At 48.9% G+C, this 17,100-nt stretch overlaps 1 protein-coding gene across 1 annotated transcript in view; it reads right to left on the bottom strand.

The window, feature by feature from the left end:
* Positions 1-17,100, bottom strand: part of ubr1 (ubiquitin protein ligase E3 component n-recognin 1) — a 398,703-nt gene that overhangs the window by 215,005 nt on the left and 166,598 nt on the right. Inside the window, exon 21 of the mRNA XM_072487581.1 lies at positions 12,676-12,800. Within this exon, the coding sequence (XP_072343682.1) occupies positions 12,676-12,800 (125 nt within the window). The remainder of the gene's footprint in view (positions 1-12,675; positions 12,801-17,100) is intronic.

Here is a 17,100-nt window from a genome sequence, read left to right as displayed (position 1 = left end):
GACAATGTACTCCCACCCACAGTACTGAATATTATATTAGTTTTTCTGAAGGTAGGATTGCATTACAGCAATTCTTATAAAGAAAGCAGCCATCACTCATACTCAGTAAAATGAAAAGCCAGTATTTTAATACAGTGTACAGTTAAAGCTAGAAAAATACCAAGTCAAAGGCACCATTAAACCATATTCTGCAGCACTGTATGTTTAACAATTGCTTGCATTCAGATATCACCTTTAATGGCACAAAATGTGCCACTGGTGTTATAGACAAATCCAACACTGACCCACATAACCAGATATTGGGACATATGTGGTCAAGAAGTGTCCTAGAGGTTAAAGAATTGGAGATGCAGAGAGCTTTATGTAGTCCTTGGTTACTCAGTTCAGCTGTTCAGATTTGAGTCTTTTAGGATATACATTTGATTATCTAGATACACAACATATCAGTCAATACAGTTTTTATATTCATAAAGTGTCAGTAAATGTTGTATAAAACCTTGTGTTTTATGAAGGGTAAGATGGTGGGCGATGGGGGGCAGCTTGGGAGCAGCTGGAGGCGGCGTCATGTAAAGGTACTAGTCTGGGAGCTTTGATAACAGCTCCTTTGCCTTTCTCACCGACCTGTTACTCCACAAGTCCGGTGGTGGTGGTGTCACTGCGGATCTGGGGACAGTGGAGGAGGTACAAGAAGGTGGAGGGAGTGTCGGTCTGGACCCCGATATGCAACCACCACAGGTTTGTCCCGGGTCGGATGGATGGTGGGTTCCAGAGCTGGCAGAGGGCAGGCATCAGAAGGATGGGAGATCTGTTCATAGACGGAAGCTTTCTCAGTTTGAAGGCGCTAGAGGGCAAAATTAATCTGCCGCCAGGAAACGCCTTTAAATATCTGAAAGTACGAGCCTTCCTGAAAAAACAGGTAGTGGCCTTTCTGAAGCTGCCGCCACTGAGGATACAGGACAGGGTGGTCTCCGGCACCTGGGTGGGGGAGGGGAAGGTGTCGGATATCTACCAGGAACTACAAGAGGTGGAGGAACTCAAGGGCAAGTGGGAGGAGAAGCTAGGTGAGGGGTTGGAAGCGGGTCTGTGGGCAGAGGTCCTGGGCAGGGTTAATTCCTCCTCATCATGTGCCAGTCTCAGTCTAATTCAATTTAAGGTGGTCCACTGAGCACACATGACGGCAGCGAGAATGAGCAAGTTTTTTGGGGTAGAAGACAGTTGTATGAGGTGCAAGGGCAGCCCTGCAAACCATGTCCACATGTTTTTGGCATGCCCGGAGCTTAGAGACATCTGGCAAGGGTTCACGAGGGCAATGTCCAAGGTGCTTAACACACGGGTGGTGCCGAGTCCAGAGATAACGATCTTTGGAGTGTTAGAAGACCCGCGAGTTCAGGGGGCAAAAGAGGCCGACGTCTTGGCCTTTGCCTCCCTAGTAACCCGGAGACGGATTTTATTAATGTGGAGGGACTCGAAGCCCCCAAGTGTAGAGACTTGGGTTAACGACATGGCTGGGTTTCTCAGCCTCGAGAAAATAAAGTTTGCCTTAAGAGGGTCTACGATAGGGTTCTCTCGGAGGTGGCAGCCGTTCGTCGACTTTCTCAGGGAAAATTAAAATGCCAGCAGCAATCCGGGGGGGGGGGGCTGAGTGCTTCATTGGGATGGTGTGGGAAGACTCGGCCGCATGAGGTAACATCTATTTAATTGTTATTGTATATTCTCTTTTTACACTATGTTTTTAAAAAATATATATATTTATTAAAGTTTTTAACACAATTTTTCTCCCTTACAAACAATAACCCCCCCCCCCCCCCCCCGTAACAAAAAAAAAAAAACGAGAAATCGCGCGGAGCAAGATATATACATGGCAAAATAGTATATTTACATAGCTTTGTACACGGGCTCTCTCCCGTACATGCCAGCTTCCCCGACTCTTTGCTCCTGCTCTTATCTCTTGCTCCCCCCCCCCCACACACAGGTTGCTGCTGCTGCTAGCCGACCTTCCTCTAACACTCTGCGAGATAGTCTAGGAACGGTTGCCACCGCCTGTAGAACCCCTGCGCAGACCCTCTCAAGGCGAACTTAATCCTCTCCAACCTTATGAACACAGCCATATCGTTTATCCAGGCCTCCACACTGGGGGGCTTCGCCTCCTTCCACATTAGCAAGATCCTTCGCCGGGCTGCTAGGGACGCAAAGGCCAGAATACCGGCCTCTTTCGCCTCCTGCACTCCCGGTTCGTCCACTGCTCCGAATATTGCTAGCCCCCAGCTTGGCTTGACACGGACTTTCACCACCTTAGATACTGTTCCCGCCACTCCCCTCCAGAACCCCTCCAGTGCCGGGCATGACCAAAACATATGGACATGGTTCGCCGGGCTCCCTGAGCACCTTCCACATCTGTCCTCTACCCCAAAGAACCTGCTCAACCTCGCCCCCGTCAAGTGAGCTCTGTGAACCACCTTAAATTGTATCAGGCTGAGCCTGGCACACTAGGAGGAGGAATTAACCCTACCCAGGGCATCAGCCCACAGAACTTCCTCGATCTCCTCCCCCAGCTCCTCCTCCCATTTACCCTCAACTCATCGACCAGCGCTTCCCCCTCTTCTTTCATCTCCTGGTGTATTGCCGACACCTTGCCCTCCCCGACCCATGCACCCGAGATCACCCTGTCTTGAATTTTGTGTGCCGTGAGCAACGGGAATTCCCTCACCCGTCTCCTCACAAAAGCCCTCACCTGCATATATCTAAAGGCATTTCCCGGGGGTAACTCAAACGTCTCCTCCAGTGCCCCTAGGCTCGCAAACATCCCGTCAATGAACAGGTCCCCCATTCTTCTAATCCCCGCCCGATGCCAGCTCTGGAACCCCCCCTGTCCATCTTCCCCGGAACAAACCGGTGGTTACCTCTGATCGGGGACCATACCGATGCTCCCATTGCGCCCCGGTGCCGTCTCCACTGGCCCCAGATCCTTAACGTTGCCGCCACCACCGGGCTCGTGGTATATTTTGTCGGCGAGAGCGGCAGCGGTGACGTCACCAACGCCCCCAGGCTCGTTCCTTTACAGGCCGCCATCTCCATCCTCTTCCATGCCGCCCCCACTCCCTCCATAACCCACTTGCGGCTCATTGCCACATTTGCTGCCCAGTAGTAGATCCCTAGATTTTGCAGCGCCAACCCTCCTCGGTCCCTACTGCGTTGCAGGAACCCTCTCTTTACCCTCGGGGTCTTATTCTCCCACACAAACCCCATAATACTCCTACCTACTCTCTTAAAAAAGGCCTTGGTGATCACGATGGGGAGGCACTGAAACACAAACAGAAACCTCGGAAGGACCACCATTTTGACCGACTGCACTCTACCCGCCAGCGAGAGCGGTAACATGTCCCATCTTTTGAAGTCCCCCTCCATTTGCTCCACCAATCTCGTCAGGTTCAGTTTATGTAGGGCCCCCCCAACTCCTGGCTATCTGGATCCCCAGATATCGAAAGCTCCCCTCCGCCCTCCTCAGCGGTAGGTCCCCTATCCCTCTTTCCTGGTCCCCTGCCTGTAATACGAAGAGCTCACTCTTCCCTACATTGAGCTTAAAGCCCGAAAACTCCACAAACTCCCTTAGAGTCTGCATGACCTCCACCATCCCCATCCATTGGGTCCGCCACGTACAGCAACAGGTCATCGGCATATAGCGACACCCGATGCTCTTCTCCCCCTCGGACCACCCCCCTCCATTTATTAGACTCCCTCAATGACATGGCCAATGGTTCGATCGCCAATGCGAACAACAGGGGGGACAGGTGGCACCCCTGTCTCGTCCCTCGGTACAGTCGAAAGTACTCCGACCTCCGCCGGTTCGTCACTACACTCGCCACCGGGGCTCTGTAAAGGAGCTTAACCCGACTAATAAACCCTCCCCCGAACCCAAACCTACGCAGCGCCTCCCAGAGGTACTCCCACTCTACTCGGTCAAAGGCCTTCTCCGCGTCCATAGCTGCCACTATCTCCGCCTGTCCCTCCTCCGATGGCATCATTATCACGTTTAAAAGCCACCGCACGTTGGTGTTTAATTGCCTGCCCTTTACAAATCCCGTCTGGTCTTCATGGATCACCCCCGGGACACAGTCCTCGATCCTCGTGGCCAGCATTTTTGCCAGCAACTTTGCATCCACATTGAGGAGCGAGATCGGCCTGTACGATCCACATCGCAGTGGGTCCTTGTCCCGCTTTAAGATCAAAGAAATTGTCGCTTCTGACATTGTCGGGGGCAGGGTCCCCTCCTCTCTTGCCTCGTTAAAGGTCCTCACTAGTAACGGGGCCAACATGTCTGCATACTTCCCGTAGAACTCCACCGGGAACCCGTCCGGTTCCGGGGCCTTCCCTGCCTGCATACTCTCCTAACCCTTGCTCAGCTCCTCCAACCCAATTGGTGCCCCAAGCCAGCCACCTCCTGCTCTTCTACCCTCGGGAATCTCAGTTGGTCTAGGAATCGTCTCATCCCCTCTTCCCCTGCTGGGGGCTGGGATCTGTACAGCTCTTCATAGAAGGCCTTAAATACCTTGTTTATTTTCGTCGCACTCCGAACCGTGGCTCCCCTTCCATCCTTGACTCCCCCTATTGCCATCCTCTTACGGAGCTGGTGTGCCAGCATCCGACTAGCCTTTTCCCCATACTCGTAGATCGCCCCCTGCGCTTTCCTCCACTGTGCCTCCGCCTTCCCTGTGGTCAACAGGTCAAACTCCGTCTGGAGCCGTCGTCTTTCCCCAAGTACTCTTTCCTCCAGGGCCTCTGCGTATCTCCTGTCCACTCTCAAAATCTCCCCCACTAACCTCTCCCTTTCCATGCCCTCGGTCTTCTCCCTATGAGCCCTAATGGAGATTAGCTCTCCCCTGATCACCGCCTTCAACGCCTCCCATACCACCCCCACCCGCACCTCCCCGTTGTCGTTGGCCTCCAAGTACCTTTCGATACATCCCCTCACCTTCCCACACACCACCTCGTCCGCCAGCAGTCCCACATCCAGCCGCCACAGCGGGCGTTGGTCCCTCTCCTATCCCAGCGCCAGTTCCACTCAGTGCGGGACATGGTCCGAAACGGCTATGGCCGAATACTCCGTCCCCTCCACCCTCGGGATGAGAGCCCTGCCCAGAACAAAAAAATCTATCCGGGAGTAGGCTTTGTGTACATGGGAGAAGAAAGAAAATTCCCTGGCCTGCGGCCTTGCAAACCGCCATGGGTCCACTCCCCCCATCTGATCCATAAACCCCCTAAGTACCTGGGCCGCTGCCGGCCTCTTTCCAGTCCTTGATTTGGAGCGGTCCAGTGCTGGATCCAACACTGTATTGAAGTCCCCTCCCATTATCAGGCCTCCTATCTCCAGGTCCGGAATGCGCCCCAACATGCGCTTTATGAATCCTGCATCATCCCAGTTCGGGGCGTATACGTTTACCAACGCCACCCGCGTCCCTTGCAACCTACCACTCGCCATTACATATTGCCCTCCATTGTCCACTACAATAGTCTTGGCCTCAAATAACACCCGTTTTCCCACCAATATTGCCACCCCTCTATTCTTCGCGTCCAGTCCCGAGTGGAATATCTGTCCTACCCAACCCCTTCTTAACCTGACCTGGTCCGCCACCTTCAGATGTGTCTCTTGGAGCATGGCCACGCCCGCCTTCAGTCCCATTAAGTGCGCGAACACTCGAGCCCTCTTCACCGGCCCATTCAGGCCCCTTACATTCCACGTTATCAGCCGGATTGGAGGGGCTCTCACCCCGCCCCCCCCCCCTGCCGACTAGCCATCTCCTTTTCTGGGCCAGTCCCGTGTCCACGCCTCCCTCACTCTCCAGTCCCCCAGACGGGGGACCCACATCCCGACCACCTCTTCTATGTCCCATTCCCTTTCGGCCAGTGCAGCAGCAACCCTCCCGCCCCCCCCCCCCCCCCCCACCCCACCCCGCTAGACCCGTCTAGCTTTTTTGCTCCCCCCATGTCACTCCCGTAAGTCAGCTGACACCTGCTGACCCTGGCTACCCCCGCTATCTCATTGACCTCCCCGTGTGGGAGTTCCCCCTCCCACCTTTCTTCCCGCGCGCGGGAAAAACAAAAAACACCGCGCTTTCCAAAGCCCGCTCCGCCCCCTCTGGCGCAGCTCCTGTCGCGGCCTGGTCTCTCTCCCCCAGCCCATGAAACATTTCCTGCGCGTGATTGTGATTGGCCCCCTATATACAACAACCATCACACATCAAACCTCAAATATCCCCACCACCCTCACAAACCCTCAGTTAGAGTCCAACTTTTTGGTTTGTACAAATGTCCACGCCTCTTCAGGCGTTTCAAAGTAGTTTGAAACCTCACAACCATCGCCTTTAGCGGCTCATTTGCCCGGGGCCTCCTCGCCAGCACCCGGTGTGCCCCGTCCAACTCCAGCGGCCTCGAAGGGGCCTCCTTGCCCATCATCGCCCTGAGCATCGTGCTCACGTATGCCCCGGCATCGGCCCCCTCCGCTCCTTCAGGGAGACCCAGGATCCGCAGATTCTTTCTCCTCGACCTGTTCTCCAGGTCTTTGAGTCTTCCCGCCCACCTCCTGTGTAGCGCCTCGTTCTGCTCCACTCTCACCACCAGGCCCGAGATCTCGTCCTCGTTCTGACCAACTCTTTTTTGTACCTCCTGGATCTGAACCTCGTGGGCCTTCTGGGTGATCCCTAGTCCTTCGATTGCCGAAAGCATAGGCGCCAGCATTTCCTTACGCATCTCCTCGCGCTGCTCCTCGAAGCAGTGCTTGATAAACTCCTGCAGCTCCTCTTTGTCTCTGGCCGCCGCCATTTTGTCTTTTTTCCCCGGTTTTTCCCGTTGCTCCAATGCCATTTTTGTGGCCGTTACACTTCGAGTCCGTTTCATAAAAGTTGGAGGGGGACCTCCCTCTTACCTTCCCCACGGGTTGGTATCAAAAAAAGTTCCGTTGGGGCTCTTCTAACGAGCCCGAAAGTCCGTGGTAGCGGGAGCTGCCGAATCGTGCGGCTCAGCTCCGCATAGCCGCAACCAGAAGTCCTTTTTACACTATGTTAATATTCACTCTAGTTTGTTTTATGATGATTGTTACTACTGTTTTATTATGAAAAATTCTGCAAAACCTTAATAAAAATACTTTTTTTTAAAATGAAGGGCAAGATGGAGTGACTGGAAGCTTGCTTGAAGAGGTGAGTTTTGAAACTATTTTTAAAAATGGAAGGTTACATTCAAGCAGAGGGGGCTTGGGGAGACAGTTGCAGAGACCAAGGCCAAGTTGGCTGAAAGTTCCATCTTAAATAGTGGGGCTAATTGCTAAAACAGAAAGGCCATTCTTCTGAAGAGGAGGTCAAGTCTGTTTTTTTTAAATACACAAAATTACCACAACTGCTCATCACTAACCTTTCTTCTATGTACTCTAAATCAAAATTAGCTGGAACAACGTCAATTTTGCCTCAGGAGTTATTTTAATCCATTAATGATCACTGTTTAGGCATCAGCTGGAGTTCTGGCCACTATACTGTAAGAAAGGCATCAAGGCCTTGGAGAGGGTGCAGAGGAGATTTATCAGAATAGTACCAGGGATAATGAAATACACTTATGTGGAGAGTCTAGAGGAACAAGATGCATTATATGGGTTTTGACAGAGTAAATTGGGAAATAGTTACATTGCCAGGAAGCTAGGAAATTAGAGAACAATGATTTTAAATAATTGGCAAAAAAACCAGGGGAGATCATCATTTTTTTGTAATGTCGCAAGTTGCTCTGATCTGGAATGCATTGTTTGACATGGCAGTGGAAGCTGATTCAAGAGCAACTTTGAAAAGGGAATTGGAACTAACTGGAAAGTTCTTTGCATGAGCTTACAGAGGTATGATGGGTTAATGTTTCCTTCTGTCCGTATAATTCTAGGATCCCACAGCTGCTTAGGGAACCAGATCAGAGGTTGGGTGGATGAAAATTTGCAGGTGTGCAACTTTTTCTTTAAAAAGGGACCTTCCTCCCGGAGTACTGTGAGAAAGCAGACTACCAACACCATGGAGCAGGAAAAGTTGTGGGAAACTGTAAATCTGGCTGAGAAAACTATGAAATGAATTTAAAAGAAAACCATATTTATACATTGATTTCCTTCCTGTACTGTGAGATGTACGAGCAGAAACCATTCCAAGAAAACACATTTTGCATCAGTGACCTACAGTACATCAAGATATACAATTTCTGAAAATTAAGTTCTGCATCTTCTCTCACAGTCTGATTACCCCTCCCATCCTCATCAATCTCCCCTGGCTCCCTATGGCCCAGTGAATTAATGACAAAATTCTTGTTTGAAATCGCTTCATCGTTCAGACCCCGATTGTCATCATACCAAATTGTTTCCTCTCTTTCCTAAACACTGAAATGCACCACCCTTGTTCCATCCACTCCGCAGTAGCTCATGTAACTACTACAGAGGGGATTTACCAGGATTGTACCAGGGACGATGGAATACAGCTATTTAGAGAGTCTGGGATAGGAGATTTAATTAAATATTCCATATTATATGAGGTTTTAATGTAGTAAATAGCGAGATACTGTTGTCATTAGCAGGAAGGTATGTAACCAGAGTACATAGGTGTGCCCCTTCTGGAACTCTCTAACTGGTTTTCCACCTAACTACTTTCAAAGCCTTCACAAAACCCTCCCTTTTGACCTTGCCTTTGGTTCTCTATACTAATCTTCCTGAGGGATACTTCATAAATGCAAGTTTTTGCCAAATAAGTACACACTTGGCATTACCTGTGGCAATGTTGCTTTAGAATGGCTGCTCAAAACCCTGGTTATGCCAATAGGGTTATAAGAAAGCGATTAGGAGATGGCCTGTGTGGAACATAAAAACCAGCATAGACTCATTTAGTCTAAAGACGGGACAGCACGGTAACGCAGTGGTTAGCACTGCTGCCTCACGGCACCGAGGTCCCAGGTTCGATCCCAGCCCCGGGTCACTGTCCATGTGGAGTTTGCACATTTTCCCCGTGTCTGCGTGGGCCATACCCCTACAACCCAAAAAGATGTGCAGGGTAGGAGAATTGGCCACGCCCCTTAATTGAAAAAGAAATTGGATACTCTAAATTATTATTTTAAAATCAGTCTAATGACCTGTTCCTCTGCTGTCCATTTTATGTAATTCGATGGATGGATAATATAGGATTAAAAAGGGTGTAAACTAGAACACAGAGGTGCAGGGCTTGCCAGGCAACTCATGAGCTTGAGGTTACAAACAAGGAATGAATTGCACACCATGACACTCTGCTTGGAAATTAAAATTTCATGTATTTTATGTATTAACTATATTAATGCATAGATTGTTCTAATTTCATAGTGCTTTCTGTTCTGCACTGTTACACCTTGATTATATTTTTAAATGTTCATGAAATGATACCACTGCTTATGGTGTGCTGCAGAAAGAACAATAAATTTGCTAATGTGACTCTACAATCATCTCAAATAGGGATACAGGAGTCCATTATAAAGGATGTAATCTCAGAGCATTTAGAAATGCATAATATAATCAAGCAGAGTCTGCATTGCTTCATGAAGGGGAAATCACATCTGACAAATTTATTAGAATTCTTTGAGGTGGTAATGACAGGATAGGTAAAGGGGAACCAGTGGATGTAATTTTTTGGATTTCCAAAAATTATTTGATAAGGTACTGCACGAAAGGCCACTTAATAAGAGCCCATGGCGTTGGGGGCAGCATATTAGCATGGATAGAGGATTGGCTAACTGAAAGACAGAGTTGGGAAAAGGAGGGGCATTTTCAGGATGGCAACCTGTAACTAGCGGAGTGCCACAGGGATCAGTGCTGGGGCCACATTCATTTACAATATATATTAATGACTTGGACGAGGGAAGTGAACATACTATTGCCAAGTTTCCACATGACACAAAAATAGATGAGAAGATAAATGGTGAGGATAACACAGAGTCTACAGAGGAATATAGACAGGTTAGGGGAGTGGTCAAAAATTTGGCAGATAGAATAGAATGTAGGCAAATGTGAAGTTCTGCACTTTGGTAGGAAGAATAAAGGAGCTGAATATTATTTAAATGGAGAAAGACTGCAGAAAACTGCAGCACAGAGGGATTTGGGGGTCCTTGTACATAAATCATAAAAAGTTAGCATGCAAGTTTAGCAAGTAATTGGGACGGTAAATGGAATGTTGGCCTTTATTTCAAACGGAATGGAGTATAAAAATAGGGGCGTCTTGCTAAAACTATACAAAGCACTAGTTAGGCCACATCTTGAATACTATGAACAGTTTTGTTCCCTTTATCTAAGGAAAGATATGCTGGCATTGGAGTCAGTCCAGAGAATGTTCACTAGGTTGATCCCAGGTATGGGGGGATTTTCTTATGAGGGAGGTTAAGTAGGTTGGGCCTGTAGTCATTGGAGTTTAGGAGAACGAGAGATAACCTTATTGAGGAAAAATAGGATTCTCAGGGGGCTTGATAGGGTAAATGCTTGAGAGGTTGTTGCCGTGTGTGGGAGGGTGTCAAACCAGAGGGCATAATCCCAGAGCAAGAGGTTGCCCATTTAAAACAGATGAGGAGGAATTTCTTCTCTCAGAGGGCAGTAAATCTGTGGAATTCTTTACCGCAGAGAGCTGTAGAGGCTGGGACGTTAAATATGTTCAAGGCTGAGAGAGACAGATTTTTAATCAGGAAGGGAATCAAGGGTTATGGGGATAAGGCAGGAAAGCGAAGTGGGAGATTATCATATCATATCAGTCATAATCTCATTGAATGATGAAGCAGACCCGATGGGCTGAATGGTCTACTTCTGCTCCTACGCCTTATTTACTGTGCCCCGCATATGAGAGTCTTGGATCAGTAGGATCAGTGGCAGCACACTTGCTTGAGTTCATGCATTCAAGGTGCATTTCAGTGACTCGAGCACAAAAATCTAGACTGATACTCCAGTACAGTACTGAGGGAGTCTTGCACTGTCGGGATTATCCTCTTTCGGATGAATCATTGAACCAAGGCCCGCTACCACTCTTTCAGATGGACAGAGAAGATCCCACAGCAATACTTGGAGAAATATGGGCAGCACTGTGGTTAGCAAGGTTGCCTCAGCACCAGGGACCCGGGTTCGATTCTGATCTTGGGTGACTGGTTACATGCATAGATACATAGAAGATAGGCCCTTCGAGCCTGCTACGCCATTTATCACGATCATGGCTGATCATCCAACTCAATAGCCAATACCTGCTTTCTCCCCATAGCCTTTGATCCCATTCTCTCCAAGTGCTATATCCAACCGCCTCTTGAATATATTTAAAGTTTTCGAATCAACTACTTCCTGTGATAATGAATTCCACAGGCTCACCACTCTTTGGGTGAAGAAATGTCTACTTATCTCTGTCCGAAATGGTTTACCCTGAATCCTCAGACTGTGACCCCTGGTTCTGGACACACCCATCATTGGTAACATCTTCCCTGCATCTGCTCGGTCTAGTCCTGTTAGAATTTTATAAGACTCTATGAGATACCACCTCATTCTTCTGAACTCCAGTGAGAACAATCCCAACCGAGTCAATCTCTCCTCATAGGACAGTTCCGCCATCCCTGGAATCAGTCTGGTAAACCTTCACTGAACTCCCTCGAGGGCAAGAACATCCTTCCTCAGAGAAGGAGACGAAAACTGCACACAATACTCCAAGTGTGGCCTCACCAAGGCCCTGTACAATTGAGCAACACATCCCTGCTTCTATACTCGAAACCTCTTGCAATGAAGGCCAACATACCATTAGCCTTCTTTACCGCCTGGTGCACCTGCATGCTTACCTTCAGCGAAGGGTGCACAAGGACACCCAGGTCCCGCTGCACACTCCCCTCTCCCAATTTACAACCATTCAGGTAGTAATCTGCCTTCCTGTTTTTGCTTCCAAAGTGAATAACCTCACACTTATCCAAATTATACTGCATCTGCCATTGGTTTGCCTACTCGCCCAACCTGTCCAGATCTTGCTGTAGGATCCCTGCATCCTCATCACAATTCACCCTCCCACCTAATTTGGTATCATCTGCAAACTTTGAGATGTTACATTTTGTTCCCTCATCCAAATCATTAATATAAATTGTGAATAGCTGGGTACCCCACTGGTTACTGCCTGCCAATTTGAAAAGGAACCATTAATCCCTACTCTTTGTTTCCTCTCTGCCAACCAGTTTTCTATCCATTGTGTGGTATTTGCATGTTCCCCCCCCCCCCCCCCCCCCCCCTCGTCTGCGTGGGTTTCCTCCGGGTGCCCCAGTTTCCTCCCACAGTCCAAAGATGTGCAAGTTAGATGGGGTTATGGGGATGAGATTGAGCCAAGGTAGGGTGCAGATTGATGTGTCAATTGGCCTCCTTCTGCACTGAATGGATTATATGTATTCTATGAAGAGCAGAGGAGTTTGCTATGTCCTGGCCATATCACCGAACCAAAATCACAAACAAATTATCTGCTCATCATCACATGCTGTTTTTCGGACTTTGCTGTGAGTAAAGTGTTTCCTCCATTACGCAGTGCTTCATTGGCGGTAAAGGGCTTTGGGACATCCCAAAATGGGGAAACTTAACTTCCTTATTTATCCTGCCTCAGGTTCCAATAAACTGATGAAATGTTGCGTCAAAGTGGGAATACTCACATTTTCTGGTAATGATTTTGCCAGTTCACTATGAGGCATTGGTTCAATGCAAAGTAAATGGATCACCTCCCTCAAAGTGACTTCATCTTTCTTCACAAGGCCCACTCCAGGAACATACCTTTCCCCTTGAGAAGTAAATACAAATCCATTAGATTTATTGACCGCTAAAAGAACAGATAAAAGGCTGAAATTAACAAAAAGATTTCTCAACAAGATCATCATTCATATCTGATTTAGTTCCACAGAATTGTGTGTTTTAGTTAAACAGCAGGCACTTTCTTTCATCAGCTGGAAACCAGTACTGTGAATGTCAATAAACGTTTTTTTGCTATACACGCTAGCAGTTCTCCCTCAATCATCTTTGGAAGTTTCTTTTACACAAGTTAAGTCGGCATAGATTGCATCTAATAAAACGTGACTGTTGAAAAGGAAAATAAAATATTACAGCAACCCATAACTCAAATTTGAAACCTAGACTTTAAAGAAAACTACACTAATCACCATGCGTTACAGATTTTATGACTGCACCAGATTCAGGGTCAGTGCTGTCAAGCCATAAGCAGATCCTGTGTCTCTTTTGATCAGGAAGTGGAGATGCCGGAGTTGGACTGGGGTAAGATCAGTAAGAAGTCTTACAACACCAGGTTAAAGTCCAACAGGTTTGTTTCGATGTCACTAGCTTTCCTTTTGATCAGGTGTGGGAACATAGAAACAGACAGTCACTCAACTCCTGGAGTCTTTTCCATCATTCAGTTATGTCATAGTAACTGCATTCTTCCATCCCATTTATCCGCCACTGCTCATTTGATACTGTTGCCATACAAAAATTACTATAATTTAACCCTTTAAGCCCCAATATCACTCTGGTAAATCTGCACTCTCTCCAGGGCCAAAAAATCCTTTGAGGTTCAGTACCTAGAACTGAACATGATGCTCCAAATGGGCTCTGACCAAGGCTGTGTACATCTGAAGCATAGCTTCTTCCCCTTTTTATTACCATCCATGAGAGAAAGTTAAACATTCGCATTGTTTTTATACGTATGTATTAGATTTTAGTGACTGGTTTACACGGGACATACAAATTCCTCTGCACTGCCAGACAGAGCTCAGAGTCTCTTTTCATGAAAATATTTTGATTTGTCTTTCTCAGATCCAAAGTGGACGACACCACACTTCCCCACATTGAACCCCATCTGGCAGTTTTATCAAGTCATTTATCTATGTCTCTTTGCAACTTCCTGTGCAACTCCCAATTTCTTTATCCATGTCATTGATATATATGGTGAAACGATGAGAGGCCCAAGTATAGATGCCTGGGAACACTGGTTGTCACATCCTGCTAATCAGAGAACATTCTCTTTATCGCTACTCTTGTGTTTCCTGCCTCCACTTTCCAATGTGTCACAAAGGTTTTTTTAATAAACATTTTATTGAGGTATTTTTGGTATAGTACCAACAAAATAAACAATGTACATGAAACCATAAACATAGTGCAAAAGCCTCGCGTACTCTAATCTAAACTAACCCCCCCCCCCCCCCCGATTAATTTCCCGCAAAGGAGTCAACGAACGGTTGCCACCTCCGGGTGAACCCTAAAAGTGATCCTCTCAAGGCAAACTTGATTTTCTCCAAACATAGAAAGCGAGCCATGTCCGATAGCGAGGTCTCCGACTTCGGGGGCTTTGAGTCCCTCCATGCTAATAGTAGCCATCTCCGGACTACCAGGGAAGCAGAGGCCAGAACATCTGCCTCTTGCTCCTCCTGGATTCCAGAGTCTTCTGACACCCCGAAAATTGCCACCTCTGGACCCAACTCCACCCTTGTTTTCAACACCGTGGGCATGGCATCCGCAAACCACTGCCAAAATCCCCTAAGCTTTGGACATGTCCAAAACACGTGGACATGGTTCGCTGGTCCTCCCGCGCATTTTGTGCACCTGTCCTCCACCCCAAAAAATCTGCTCATCCGGGCCACTGTCACGTGAGCCCGGTGCACAACCTTAAATTGTATAAGGCTGAGCCTGGCACATGTTGCGGACGCGTTGACTCTACTCAACGCGTCGGCCCATAGACCATCCTCTATATCACCTCCCAGCTCCTCCTCCCACTTGCGCTTCAGCTCCTCGGTCTGCGTCTCCTCCGATCCCATAAGCTCCTTATAAATGTCCGAGATGCTCCCTTCTCCTACCCACCCTCTGGAAACTACCCTGTCCTGAATCTCCCTTAGCGGTAGGAGTGGGAAGGCTGACACCTGTTTACGAAGGAAGTCCCGCACCTGCAGATACCTGAATTTGTTTCCCCTCGCCAACCCAAACTTTTCCTCCAACGCCCTCAAACTCAGAAAGCTCCCCTTTATGAACATATCCCCCATCCCAGGGTGGAGGTGTGGACTTAAGGTGTTCTTTCCAAGGGCCAGTGCAGACTCGATGGGTCGAATGGCCTCCTTCTGCACTGTAAATTCTATGATTCTATGATCCCCTCAATCCCCGCCATAACCAGAAACCCCTGCCCATACTCCCCGGGGCAAACCGGTGATTATCACAGATTGGGGCCCAGACCGATGCTCACACTGCTCCCACATGTCGCCTTCACTGGCCCCAAACTCTCAGGGCCGCCACCACCACTGGACTGGTGGAGTACCGTGCCAGCGGGAACAGCAGAGGCGCAGTTACCAACGCCCCCAAACTGCTGCCCTTACATGAAGCCGCCTCCATACGCACCCATGCCGACCCATCCCCCACCACCCACTTACTGATCATGGCTATATTAGCCGCCCAGTAATAGTTGCAAAAATTTGGCAGCGCCCAGCCCGCCCTCTGCCCGACTCCGCTCAAGCATTACCTTCCTTACTCGCCGGGTCTTGCCCGCCCAGACGAAGCCCGTGATCACTCTGTTGACACGCTTAAAAAAGGACCGCGGAATAAAGATGGGGAGACAGTGAAATACAAATAGGAATCTCGGGAGGACCGTCATCTTCACCGTTTGCACCCTCCTAGCCAGAGACAACGGAAGCACGTCCCAGCTCCGAAAATCGCCCTTCATTTGGTCCACCAGCCGGGCCAGATTCAATTTATGCAGCCGGTCCCATTCCCGTGCCACTTGGATGCCTAGGTACCTAAAGCTTCCCTTTACTAACCCAAATGGCAGCTCTCCCAGTCGCCACTCATGTCCCCTCGCCTGGACCACAAACATCTCACTCTTTCCCATATTAAGCTTATACCCCGTAAACCAGCCAAATTCCCCTAGAGTCCTCATGATTTCTTCCATCCCCTCTATTGGGTCTGAAACGTACAGAAGCAGGTCATCCGCATAGAGCAAAACCCTGTGCTCCAGCACCCTCTGGACCAGTCCTCTCCAGCCCCTCGAGGCTCTCAGAGCAATTGCCAATGGCTCTATAGCCAGCGCAATCAACAGTGGGGAGAGGGGGCTTCCCTGTCTCGTCCCCCGGTGCAGTCTAAAATAGTCCGATGTTATCCTATTCGTCCGTACACTTGCCACAGGAGCATGACACAGTAACCTGACCCAGTCAATAAAGCCCCGCCTGAATCCGAACTGCCCCAGTATCTCTCACAGATAGTCCCATTCTACCCGATCAAAAGCCTTTTCTGCATCCATTGCGATCACGACCTCCACTTCCCTACCTTCATGATCACATTTAACAGCCTTCTTACATTGGCCACCAACTGCCTGCCCTTAACAAACCCCAATAATGTCCGGAACACAATTCTTGATCCTGGAGGACAAGACTTTGGCCAGCAACTTGGCATCTACATTCAACAGGGAGATCGGCCTGCAGGACCCACACAGCTCCAGGTTCTTGTCCCGCTTAAGAATCATTGCCTGTGACATAATCGGGGGCAACACCCCTCTTTCCCTTGCCTCATTGAACATCCTCAACAACACCAGCCCCAATATCCTGAGAATGTTTTATAAAACTCCACTGGGTACCCGTCCGGACCTGGGGGCTTTCCCGCCTGGATGGCCTTCAAGCCCTCCACTATCACTTCCAGCCCGAATGGGGCCCCAAGCCCTTCTACCCGCTCCCCATCCACCTTTGGGAAATTCAGCCCCTCCAAGTGCCTCATCCCCTCCGGCCCCGTAGGGGGTTCCGACCTGTACAGCCTGCTGTAGAAATCCCTAAACGCCTTATTCACCCCGACTGAATCACCAAACATGTTCCCATCTCTATCCTTTACTTTCCCCATCTCCCTAGCTGCCTCCCTCTTCCTAAGCTGCTGTGCAAGCATTCTGCTGGCCTTCTCTCCATGTTCATAGATCGCCCTCCTCGCCTTTCTCAGCTGCTCCACCGCTCGCCCTGTAGTCAGTAAGCTGAACTCCGTCTGTAACCTCCGCCGTACCCTTAAAAGCCCTGCCTCTGGAGTCTTCGCATACCACCTATCAATCTGTAGTATCTCCTTTACCAGTC

The sequence above is a fragment of the Scyliorhinus torazame genome, chromosome 2 (genome assembly GCF_047496885.1).
Source record: "Scyliorhinus torazame isolate Kashiwa2021f chromosome 2, sScyTor2.1, whole genome shotgun sequence".
Classification (NCBI taxonomy): Eukaryota; Metazoa; Chordata; class Chondrichthyes; order Carcharhiniformes; family Scyliorhinidae; genus Scyliorhinus; species Scyliorhinus torazame.
Note: the sequence above shows the minus strand (reverse complement) of the source record. Positions and strands in the feature narration are given on the sequence as shown.